Here is a 13,379-nt window from a genome sequence, read left to right as displayed (position 1 = left end):
AGGAATCGAGGCTAATCTCGAAAAGATCAAGGGCCTGATCGATATGAAATCGCCAATAAAAATCAAAGATGTGCAAAGTTTGACTGGAAGAATTGCCGCGCTCGATAGATTTATTTCAAAATCAACAAATAAGTGCATCCATTTCTTTAATCTACTTAGGGGCAACAAGAAGTTCGAGTGGACTGAAGACTGCGAACAAGCTTTCCAAGCCTTAAAAGCTCACATGGCGTAGCCTCCCGTCTTATCAAAGCCTGTAGATGGGGAAACTTTGTTCATATACCTGGTGAACACCGAATATGCTGCTAGTGCGGTGTTAGTGAGAGAAGAAGAAGGCATACAAAATGCGGTGTATTATGTGAGCAAGAGGTTAATCGGAGCCGAATTGAGATATCCCCCCATTGAAAGATTAGCCTATTGCCTAATTTTTGCCTCAAGGAAGTTACGTCCTTACTTCCAAGCCCATCCAATCACGGTCTTGACTGACTAGCCCATTCGGGAAGTTTTGCAAAATCCAGAGGCTGCTGGTCGTTTGTTGAAATGGGCAGTCGAACTCGGGCAGTTCGATATAACATACTCACTGCGAGCAGTAATAAAATGACTAGTCTTGGTTGATTTCATTGCCAAATTTACTGAACTCCCAGACAGCGAGCAGGGTGAAAAGCCTAGTGCGCCTGAGCCTCAAGTTGAAGCTCCTTCGTGGAAGCTATTCACAGATGGATCATCCAACGAATCTCACGCAGGAGCAGGAGTGATATTGATAACGCCAGAAGGGCATCAATTTCACTGCGCAATTAGGTTTGATTTCACCGCTTCAAACAACGAAGCCAAGTATGAAGCCATACTCGCTGGGTTAAGGTTAGCCAAAGACATGAACATTAAAGTACTGGATATTTACAGTGATTCACAGCTGGTAGTGAATCAGGTCTTAGGGGAGTATCAAGCACGAGGCCTAAAAATGGTGGCCTATCTGAACAAAACAAAAGACCTGCTGACGCAATTTGAAAAATATACCCTCCAACAAATACCCCAAGATCAGAATTCAAACGCAGATGCCTTAGCCAAACTCGCGAGTGCAAAAGATGCTGATACTTTGAATATAGTGCCAGTCGAGCGGCTACACACGCCAAGCATACGAGCAGACGAAACCAATATGGAGGTCTGGTTAGCAGATACATGGCTGGCACCATACTTGGAGTATCTCACGAGCAGTATACTACCAACAGATAGAAACAAAGCCAGGACCCTTCAGAGACAGGCTGTCAGGTATATACTGGTCGATGGTATTCTATACCGAAGGGGATACTCAATGCCACTGCTCAGGTGTGTTACACCAGAAAAGGCTAAAGAACTGATGAAGGAAGTACATGAAGGTTTATGTGGAGACCACGCTAGGGGGCAGAGCTTATCAAAGAAGATCCTAAGGCAGGGTTATTTCTGGCCAACTATGAACGAAGACTCGATGGAGTTTGTGCGAAAATGTGATAAGTGTCAGAGATTTTCCAATATCCCACGGGCACCTCCTAATGAGTTAAAGCAAATGCAAAGTCCATGGCCCTTCGCAGTATGGGGCATTGATTTAATCGGGTCTTTGCCGACAGAAAAAGGTGGGGTGAAATATGCAGTGGTGGTGGTCGATTACTTCACCAAATGGGCCGAGGTTGAACCACTCGCAACCATAACGACAAAGAAGGTACTTGATTTTGTCATTAAGAACATTGTTTGTCGATATGGATTGCCAAGAAAGATTGTCTCAGACAATGGCACCCAGTTTGATAGTGACATGTTCACAGACTTCTGCGAAAGGCATGGCATCATCAAGAGTTTTTCTTCAGTTGCTCATCCGCAAGTGAATGGGCAAGTCGAAGCAGTAAATAAGACATTGAAGGATACTCTGAAGAAAAGGCTTGAAGAAGCTAAAGGAGCATGGCCAGAACAGCTGTTTGAAGTACTCTGGTCGTATAGAACTTCTCACCGAACAGCAACAGGTCATACCCCATTTTCCTTAGCATATGGGTATGAAGCTATGTTGCCTGTCGAGTTAGATCATCCCTCGCATCGCAGAATCACATACAACCAAGACCAAAATAGCCAACTGTTGATGGAGTCCCTGGACCTGATCGAGGAGAAATGAGAAAAAGCCCAACTCCAAGTAGATGCGGGCCACCCCCTGAAAGAATGCATAAGGAGGCAAAGTGGCTCCTGCCTCAACATGAAATCGCGACCAGGTGCTGTAAGCACCTACAGGCAGATTAGCCCTTTGGTCTGGGTTAGGTTTGACTAGGGTTACCCCCGTCATATTGTATTTTCTTATGTAGTTGGCAATCATTCTGACCGTCACCATACTCTCAGCGACTACATGCCACTTGACATCTGGCTGAATAGCGTGTCGAGGACGGGCACGCCTTTGGACATTTGGATCGAGGGCATTTTCGTCTCGACCACTGGTCGAGGGAGCATCAGCAGTGGGCTGATGAGAAGTGTTGGAAGTTTTTCTATTCTGGGCCTTAGTTTTGGTGCAAGCCATATTTTGAGTCAAAACTGGGGAAGTGTTTAGGTTAATGCGAGAAAAAGGAATATCAGGAATCAATATCGAGGGTTGTTCTTTGTCCTCGAGCAGTTGAGCCAGCAGATCGTCGTTGATGGGTTTTTCTCCTCCCCATGGGTCTTGCATATGAACTGCAAACAGACAAAGGAGGAGATAAGACAAAGAGCCTGGGAGCTTATGTTGAAAGTTGGAATAACGTTGCTCGCATCTATCTACCAGTAGCATTCTAACCGAAACACTAATTTTTATGCTAGCAGTTTGAAAAACGGATCAAAAAGTGAAAGTAAAAAGTTTTCTGAAAAGAAGCTTTTTCAACTCCAAAAGGGCGGGAAAAACCAAGTTTTTTAACTAGCCTAAAAATCGAATTTTTACGTCGATTTTACGCCCTAAACCTATGATCCTGACTATCAAACTAATTCCTAACTTATATAGAGCAAAAGTACACTGCCCTATCAAGCATCAAACGGCATATACAAAATCCTCACAAATTTCTACTCAAGAACGCAAAAAGTTTCAGAGCACAGAAGCATCATACATGGCATCTCAAAAGGTCAAACGTCAAAGAAGATTTACCTGAACGAAGATTGGAGATCCTGAAAACTAGAAGCTTTGGGTTTGCAGGCGAAAGATTCTCGGCAGAGCGTCTGAAAACTTCGAAGTTCTGGGCTCGGGAAAATGGTTCTTGAAAGCTCTTGGCAAAAAGATAGCGAGTAAAAGGTTGAAAGAAAAAGGCGGCGGTTACTTATAGAAACCGAGGTGTGCCAAAAAGGGGTAATCATGAATTACCTTTTTCGAAGCATGGGGGAGTGTAACAGCCATCGGAATGGTTTCTTGAAAACTGAAGAGGCTTGATTAGACGTGATTAGGTCACGGTTTTCAAAAATGTACAAGGGCTCTGACAGATTTCGTGGGGCATACGAAAAGTTGTTTTCCTAAGTTTACTTATTGCTGGTCGCAATAAGTAAACTTGGGGGGCAAATGTTATCCAAAAAATAGGCGTGGATGACGTGGTAGACATTTTTAACACGTGGTTGACGCCTGGCAAAGGTTCTGTTCGACAATCGACCAAGGAGATTCCCCTGACATAACATTTGGATTTTATATACGACCAGCTTGGTCGTATACTCCGTATATTTCGAGAAGATCTTATGCAATTGTAATCATATCCGAGATTATCTCCCATGATTCCTGATTATCCGATTAATTAGGAAATAATATCTGTAACAAATTTGTGTAATCCTCCTTGAGCCTATAAATAGAGAAGAAATAGCTCAAGGGAGGGACTTTTGACCTTTTGGCTGATTTGAGTTTATGCTTTACAAGAGAATTATAGCTATTACCTTTCGATTGTATTATTCATCCCTTTAAGGCTTCTGAAACTCGAAGAACCCTAGTTCTTTGATCACTCCTTTGAGAATCAATATCAATAATAACTTAAGTGGACGTAGGTCATTACCAATTCGTGGGGCCGAACCACTATAATTTGTTGTGTCGTTTACTATTCTTTCCATTAGACTTATTTCAATACTTCCTGTCACATCAAGCATTTGACTCCGTGTCAGTTGACCAAAACGAGGGTCAACAAAAATCAATTAAAATAATTAATGAGTCATTAGGGAACATGTGCACCGATATGTTAATGTAAGACATTTTTGCTTTAAAAAAAATTAGAGACTTACTGGACTAGACTAAATTATCTTAGTACTATACTGTGTTTGGTGTAGAGCAGGATCAAATAAAAAATAAAATAATTTTTTAATAAATTTATAATTTTATAAAAAGAAATAGTATAAAATATTTAATAAAATAAATAATTAAAAAAATAATAATCATTCTTAAAATTAAATAATATCTAAGAAAAATGTTAATTATATATATAATTTAATTTTTAAAATTTAAATTTAAATGTTATAAAAATAATTATAATAGATAAGAATTTTAAAAAAAAAATTGTATCAATATAATTTGATAGCAGATAAAATTTATTATTATTAATTTTTTTAAAATAAAAATTATTATTTTTAAGATTAAAGTTTTTATCATGTATTATATATACATTAAAAAAATTAGTTATAAAAAAAGGGAAATTTGACTTTTTATGCTTAATAGTATGGTGTAATACAAAATAATGCTAGACATTTTTAACATTACAAAATAATGCCAAAAGTTTTGCTAGTACCCAAAATACCCCTAAAAACAACTATCTCCTCTCTTCCCTCCTCCTTCTTCCTTCCTCCTCTCTTCCTTCTTCTTGTTTCTTCCTCACTCTCACTCACCTCACCTCACCTCACCTCACACCACCACTCAGAGCACCACGGTAGAACCCCATCGAGCTTGGGACCGCCACTAAGAAAGTCATTTGTAGAGGGGGATCAAGACCAAAGTAAGGGTTGAGAAATCTTGGAGAAAAATTTAATGGGTAAGCAATTTTTTCTTAAATACTTGGATTAGTGATGTTTCCTTTAAACTTTTTGAGCATTTCGAATAGATCTGAGCAATATCTGTACATTTTTTTTGGGTTTTTTCTGGTTTTTTGTCGATCTGCGTTTTCTGGGAATTTTCTGGGTTAGTGTTGTGCTCGATGGGTGCTCAATGCCTGCTCGATGCAGGCTCGATGACACACTAATTTTAGCGTTGCATGTTCTGCTCGATGGGTACTCGATACCTACTCGATGGTAATGTGCAATCTCACTATTTCATGCATGCTCGATAGATGCTCGATGCCTGCTCGATGTAAGCTCAATGGCACATCATTTTTGACATTGTATGTTGTACTCGATGGTAATGTGCATTATCACTATTTCATTTATGCTCGATGGATGTTCGATGCCTGCTTGATGCAAGCTCGATGGCACATATTTTTTTACGTTGCATGTTGTGCTCGATGGTTACTCGATAGCTACTCGATGCAAGCTCGATGGTCATGTTTTTCAGCATCATTAAAATACCATTTCCTACCATCTGTTTTTCAGCTTACTGTATTTGTGTTTTTTTATTTCAGGTTCTACTGTTTACGTAATTGTTTCTTACAACGGTGTTTGGGAAATGCATGGTAGGAAATGGTATTTTAAGGATGCTGAAGGTGAAGTGATACCAGTAGAGAATGATGTCATTTACTTGCAACTACTTGACATACTGCACGAGACATTTCGGGTGGATAGAGAGGTGTATGAATTGAAACTCGAGGTGCCATACGTATGCGGCGAGCAACCATTTGCACCGGTTCAATTGAAGAATGATCGTCAAGTTCGTGTATTCTTAGGAATAAGCTTGAATGAACGTGTATTCTCAAAATCAGTGGGAGTTTCTACCTCTTCTTCTTGGCCTAACCCGGGATACAAGGGAGCATCACCCTCCGTCAGAGCGCTATAATAATCTATCTCCGAAGGCCGGGGCTTCAACATGGACAACACAATCAACTGCATCAAATACAAAGCATTATGTTAGTTTGAAACCACCAAAGAATACTATATTTTGACATAATATAGCAGAACTTACACTCGTCTTCTTGAACATCGGTGCAAGGTCGGCCTTCGAAATAGGACGTTCCTTATTGCTCGACCAACTGAGCATCCTCGGAAACTAGTTTCCATGGTTAATACCATACTCACGTGCAAACTGCTGGATGGCTTCGTATGCCCAATACTGCAATGCAGGGACATAACCATACAAACTGTATTTTGCTTCTTCCTGTTTCCCCTTAACTTCCTTCTTCTTCTCATAGTTCCTCTTTTGATGATGCATGTCTTTCTTACATGAATCCATAAGCTTGTTAAAAGACACCTTCCCCCATGGGTAAGTAAAGAAGTACTCAGTGTCCTCCACCATGTTCAGCGAATCTATCCAGACATTTAACTTGCCCTCTCGTGCAAATAAAACCCCCTCAACAAAGAAACATAGGCCCAACTTGTAGGCATCTTCAACTACAGTGCAGTTTTTTAAAGCAGCCTCCAAATGTATTATCTTCACTGTTTCTTCATCATTAAAGTACTCCTTGATTAAGCGGTCACTAGTCAAGTGTTTCTTCAAATCAGTCTCAGATGGCCCGGAACTGAAGTTCAACCCCGTAACCAAAGCAAACTCGCCTCTACCAAATCTGCAGGGTCTAGATCCCAAATGTAAATGCAACTCATCCTCTTTGAAGCACTGGATCTTGCGCAACATTAATTGGTGCATGAGAGATGCAGAGAAGTCTAACTTCTCAGCCATGAAAAATTGTTTGAATGGGGATTCCTTCACCCTTTCTATCAACCCGAGCTCCTCAAACTTATCATTGATTGTTTTAAAGTAACCATTGCCCCTATATGTGACTCGTCTAGGAAAGTGATCTGTCAAGGGTAAAAGAAACTTCGGCATTTGCAAAAAATAAAGATAACAATAATACAGTTAAACAAAGTCACGTGAAAAATCCATAAATAAACATACATGAAACCATCGAACCCATATCGAACACCCATCGAACCCCTATCGAGTACCCATCGAACCCCTAGAGCATGCATCGAACCACCATCAAACCCAACATAAGACCCAATCCATCGAGCATGCATCGAACCCCCATCGAGCATGCATCTAATTTCTTAGGTTTAAACCTGGAACCCATAATGGGCCTACCCCATCGAACCAACATCGAACCCCTAAGGCCTACCCTATCGAACCAACATCGACAAGCATGGAACCCAACAAATACCCAACCCATCAAGCATGCATCGAACCCCCATCGAGCATCGAACCTAAACTTGGAACCCTTAACAGCTTAACCTATCGAACCCCATCGAGCATGCATCGAACACCCCCATCCAGCATGCATCGAACCTCCATCGAGCATCGAACCTAAACTTGGAACCCTTAACGGCTTAACCTATCGAACCCCCATCGAGCATGCATCGAACCCCCCCATCGAGCATGCATCGAACCCCCATCGAGCATCGAACCTAAACTTGGAACCCTTAACGGCTTAACCTATCGAACCCCCATCGAGCATGCATCGAACCCCCCCATCGAGCATGCATCGAACCCCCATCGAGCATCGAACCTAAACTTGGAACCATTAACGGCTTAACCTATCGAACCCCCATCGAGCATGCATCGAACCCCCCATCGAGCATGCATCGAACCACCATCAAGCATCGAACCTAAACTTGGAATCCTTAACGGCTTAACCTATCGAACCTCCATCGAGCATGCATCGAACCCCCATCGAGCATGCATCGAACCCCCCATCGAGCAACCTTACCAGACCCACAAAAATCCTAGGCTTCACTAAAACATACCCACACTATTCCATACCAAAAACAAACCAGATTAATCCATACACACAAACAATCCCACACTAATCCATACACAAACAATCCCACACTAATCCATACACATACACACAATTTCGACGGGGGGCGCGCGGCTTCGACGGGGGCTGTGACGGGGACTTGAACCGAGAGTTTGAGAGAGAGAGCTTGAACGGTCGGGGGAGAGCTTGACCGAGAGTTTGAGAGAGAGAGGGAGAATCAAAAGTGGGATTGGGGGGAATTGTGACAGGGGCATTTTGGGTACTAGTAAAATTTTTGGCATTATTTTATAATATTAAAAATACCTAACATTATTTTGTATTACACCACACTATTAAGCTTAAAAAGTCAAATTACCCTTAAAAAAACAACTTTTCGACGTGGAACTAAAATAATCCACAAAAAGATGGGTTAATATAGTTCCTTGTATTGTACAAGGGACTAAGAGAAAGCGTGTGACATAATAATAGTCCGGTCTCACATTACATTAGAAATTGTGCAAATATGAGATCGGACTTTTGCCTTAAAAAATATATCAAGAATTAACATGCTATATCTTGGACTTTTAAAGCTAATAATCCTAAAATAATATAAAATATTACATTGGCATCCTCTTAATAGGATAAATGCAAGCTACGGTCGTAGCTGCATGAAATTTCAAGTCTTCTTTTTAATCATAACAGCCCCATTAGTGGTCACCATCAAACATCACATTTATATCTTGATGTGACTCACCTTTTGGGCTTTGCCTGAACAGATTACTTTGGGTCATATTTAAAGCCATTTGGCTGGTTAATTGTTGGACAGTGGACAATTGAGTCCAACAAAGTGTCAGAAAGGAGCTGGGCTTAGTTGTTTTATGTATTTGCAAATAAAACTAACAAAGCCCATTGGGCTGGTCAAGTACCCAACAAAGTGTCCAAAGGAACTGGGCTTTGTTGTTTTGAAAATAAAACTAAGAAAGCCCATTGGTCTAGTTAAGGGTTGGACAATACACAATTGGGCCCAACAAAGTGTCCTAAAGGAACTAGGCTTTTGTTGTTTTGTGTAAATGTTAATTTTTAGGATAATTTTCGAACTGGAACGGAAAATGATGAAAAAACCCATGGCTTTAATTGGCTCAAAAATCCTGAATTGACCTTTACTGACGATGGTCATGGCTATGGCAATTCGAGCTCCCACATGTCTGTGTTCGTCCTCATCGTCCACCAGCATAAAACCCACCATCTTCAACCTCTCTTCTTCAGTAAGCGTGCACCCCAAAACCTCAAGATTGCAACTCTTTTCACTGCTTCCTCCTCTGGGTCTCGGACCCTTTTCAACGTGGAGTGGTTTGAAGCATCTGGGTGTTTCAGTTAAATGGAGATCTTTGAATTTAGGTAAAAAAGAATAATGTTTTTAGTTTGGGTTGATGGGTCTTTGTTTTCTCTTGTCTAGATTGATGTTTTGATTAGTCATTTGAGTTTATTTGGTGGGTATTAAGATTTTGTAATGATTGTGGTGTTGCAGAGAAGAAGAAGGGAAAAGATAGGGCTGCTTATGCTTCTCTCTTTGGGGTTGGAGCTCCTGAGGCTCTGGTGATTGGAGTGGTTGCTTTGTTGGTTTTTGGTCCCAAAGGTCTGGCTGAGGTCAGTTTTGACTTTTTATTTTTAATTTTTAAGAACAATTGTTTATCTTTGTTTGAATTAATTCAGACTAATTCTGGACTTAGGTATGATTCGTGTTTTTGTGTGTGTGTGTGTGGAAGTATCACATGGAATATTGAATTACAGTTATGCTAATCTTAATTTATACATACGATGGGAATTCTAGTGTATGAAAGTATTAATACTTTGGTTTTGGGACGGGTTAGTTTCCTAAGGGATTGGAGAATGGAGAATAACCTAATCATATAGATATACAACTTCACCTAGCTTTGCTGTAGTTTGAGTACCATGTTTTGTGCTACTGAAGCAAACTTAAATTTGAGGTCCAGGAGGTCCAGGATGGGACTTCAGATTTAGAAGGAATTTGCTCGATAGGGAGGTTCCTAGCTTGATTGAGATGTTAGATTTGATTAAGGATGCGGTTTTTCCAGATATTCTGGAAGATAAAAGGATGTGGAAATCAGACAGTAGTGGGCTTTTCAGTTGCCAGTCTGCCTTTCATAGTTTGGCCTATGCACATTCGAGCCTAGAGTTGCTGTGGGAAAGAGGTTATGGAGAAGTGGCGTTCCTTCCAAAGTTAAAGTGTTTGGTTGGCTATTATTCTTGGACAAGTTAAGTGTCAATGTTAATTTGTAGAGGAGAAGACCTTTCCATTACTTGTCGCCTAATTGGTGTGTTAACTGTAAAAGTGAGAGCGAGTTGGTGGGTCATTTATTTCTTCGGTGTTCGTTTACCAGAGCTCTTTGGAATAAAGTTTTACATGAGTTCGGGGTCTATTGGTGTATGCCTCCCTCTTGTGAGCACTTGTTCCTTTCTCAGTTCGAGGGAGGAAAGAGGTTGTTGTGTTTATGGCAGTGTACTGTACTCGCCACTTTTTGGGGTATTTGGTTGGAGAGGAATAGTAGAATCTTAGAGGAGTCCTCCTCTTCAGTGGACATTCTTTGGGATAAAATCAGGTTCTGGGTGGCCACTTGGGTGTATAGAATGAAAGACTTTGACGGTGTTTTCTTTTTGGACCTTTGTAGGGAGTGGGTTTATTTATGGTCGTAATTCTGTTTTTACTACATCTGTGTACTACGGTTTTCCTCCGCCATAAGTGAGGGTTTTCAATTTTATTAAGAGGAGGTCATCTTGATCTCTATCTCATTTTTTCAAAAGAAAAAAATATGTTGAGGATTTTAATAGAAGTATTGCATGCAGTAATAATCTTGATACTGCTCATATAGCATGTGGAGCCTAACCTGTGCAATTGGTAAACTGTTAAGTGCAATATAATCTTGTAAGAACATCTTGCAGACAATATCTGTAGGGAAGATAAGAATGCCTTGTATGTACATTCTAAATTCCATTAGAACAGCATAAAGACACGACTATCTTTCAATCCGAAAGTTTTGAGATCAGTTTCTATATCTCGTTTATAAAGCATCCTTTTGGCATCCCATTTATAATTTACCTTGACACAGGTTGCTCGCAGTCTAGGGAAGACGTTGCGTGCTTTTCAGCCCACCATTAAAGAACTTCAGGTACATTTGTAGGATGATTTTGGCTTTGGCTTTGTTTTTAACTTCTTTTGAAGAAGGCCGATTCAGGGATTATCAATGTGCCTTAAATCTGTATATTTCTATATAGGAAGTTTCTAGGGAATTCAAGAGCACACTTGAAAAGGAGATTGGTTTGGATGAAATTTCAGGTTCAAGCCCAAGAATAGACCCCTACCAAACCAACAGTACTTTCAGCTCTTCAGTTTCCAGCACCCAGGAACCCAAGATTGCTGCCGATCCCAGTAAGTGATTTGAGCTTCTGACATCTAATGGCTAGTAGTAAGTTACATTATATATCATTATAGCACATTTGCATTTGCTAGACCCTATTTAGTAGGGAACATATATATTAGTATAAGGCACGTTCTGAATGGTTTAGTGTCTATGGCTTCATAAAACGATCTTTTAAATACAAACACTACTAAAATATCATCATTATAATGTCTAGTCCATTGTGTATTTTTTCTTATACAATTGTTCAGAAACTGTAAGTATACAATTATTCCATTGATACTATCAATTCATGATTCCTAAGAGTGTCATAGTTTGGGACTTTGGTGGCCCCTTTAAGACCTATTTTTGTTTCAGAAACAAAGGGGCTCCCTAATTCAGTTGATCTTATTGATTTGATAAATCTTGAGTCACTTGAACTGGTCGTATGGTTTACAAATTTTAGAGGTTAAAAAGAGGAAAGGTATAATACTTTTGTACTCACTAATATAAATTATTATTATTATTGTTATTGTTATTATTATTGTTATTATTATTATTATTTTTATTATTATTATTATTATTATTATTATTGTTGTTGTTGTTGTTGTTATTGTTGTTGTTGTTATTATTATTGTTGTTGTTGTTGTTGTCTTTGTGATCTGCGAGTGATTTTATGTCTTGCTTGCACTTTCGCGGTTATATCCCTTTTCTTCCTTTCTTTTAAAGAGATCTGAAGCTGAAATCTTATCTATTACAGGTAGCAGCAGTTCACCCCCAGCAAATGCTTATACCACTGAGGAGTTATTGAAAATTACAGAAGAGCAACTTAAAGCATCTGCTGCTCAACAGCAAGAACAGACATCTCCTCAATCAGAAAGCCAGCTTGAAACTCAGACCATCGCTCAAGACGTTGAAGAACAGCCACCAAATGCTGCCCCGGTTAAGGAAACCGCTGGTGGAACGCCTTCAAATTAATAATGTGGAATCAAACTGGGAAGCCTGATTAAAGAGGGTATCAGGAGCCATTGCTAACAAGTCATTCTCCAGTGGCCCCAATAGCAACCACCTGAGATGTCATACAAACACGACTTAGGATTGTTTCTTCTTATATTTAAGTTTGAAGCTTGAGTTAGGGATTCCTGTATTTCACCATTAATAGTCATGCCAAGTTTTTTCCTAAATTCATTGTAGAGTACCCTTTTGGTTCCCATAACCACGCCAGAAATCCTAAATTGTTTAGAATTCAAAAATTTTTGGGGGTCATAATAAAGAAGTGTATTTCAGGAGAATCACTCTTGTCCCTTGATTTTTCATTCTAGATTTGAAGTGGTGTTAAATTTACATGCCTTCAGAAAAAGTTTGAGCTTTGAGGTGAAATAAGTAAAAATTTTGTGCTTGAACTTAAAAGCTATGTTAGAAAAAAGTTTTGGGAAATTCTCCAGTAGTCTCCCTTTAGGGGGTCTATTGGTGCACTCCCTTCTTGTGTTTTCAATATTTGGATAGTTATAATCTTAATTTTTTCGTTTAAAATTTTCAAAAAAACAGTTGAGATGTTTGATATAATTACAATGCATACAATTATATAAAAAAATTGAGATTCTAACTATCCACAAATTGAAAACATAAAGGATACACCGACAATTTCTTTTTAAAGAGAACTACTTGAGAATTACCCAAATGTTTTTATAGTTTGTTCAATCCGAAAATAAATAAAATCTGATTATTTAGAAATATAGTATTTAAATATTTTTTAAATTTCACTTTCTAATATATAGTATAAATTTTTTTCACTAAGGTCTCCTATATATATGGGCAATTTTATTTTTAAAAAAATAATACACTTTACAATTAGGGGAAAGGCAAAAACAACACAAAAATTAATAAATAAAAAAATACTCAAAATGCTCAATTTGAGATACATTTCAGATTTATTTGCAAAACCAATTAGAGTAAGGTTTCAAGATGGATCAGGTCTAGAGTGTTTGCATGTGCATGGCATATGTATAGAGGTTACATGATTTATAAATATGTTTAGTAGGAACGTACATTTTCTCCATAGGCACAAGGACTTGTGCGGACTTGCCCCAGTTTAAATGGGGAATGGGGTGAGTACAAGAATAGTTTTCAATCTCAAATGTTAAATGGGGCGGAA

The 13,379-nt window shown here is 39.2% G+C and overlaps 1 protein-coding gene across 1 annotated transcript; it reads left to right on the top strand.

The window, feature by feature from the left end:
- The first annotated feature begins 8,900 nt into the window (after positions 1 to 8,900).
- On the top strand, positions 8,901 to 12,516 carry LOC133834695 (sec-independent protein translocase protein TATB, chloroplastic). Its single transcript, XM_062264376.1, has 5 exons — positions 8,901 to 9,206; positions 9,337 to 9,455; positions 10,937 to 10,996; positions 11,103 to 11,256; positions 11,985 to 12,516. Exons 1-5 carry the CDS (start codon positions 8,978 to 8,980, stop codon positions 12,200 to 12,202), a joined length of 780 nt encoding a protein of 259 aa, XP_062120360.1. The 5' UTR covers positions 8,901 to 8,977; the 3' UTR covers positions 12,203 to 12,516.
- Positions 12,517 to 13,379: the final 863 nt, after the last annotated feature.

Source organism: Humulus lupulus, chromosome 5 (assembly GCF_963169125.1).
Source record: "Humulus lupulus chromosome 5, drHumLupu1.1, whole genome shotgun sequence".
In the NCBI taxonomy this organism is placed as follows: Eukaryota; Viridiplantae; Streptophyta; class Magnoliopsida; order Rosales; family Cannabaceae; genus Humulus; species Humulus lupulus.
The sequence above is the reverse complement of the archived record's forward strand: the minus strand, read 5'-3'. Positions and strand labels throughout refer to the sequence as shown.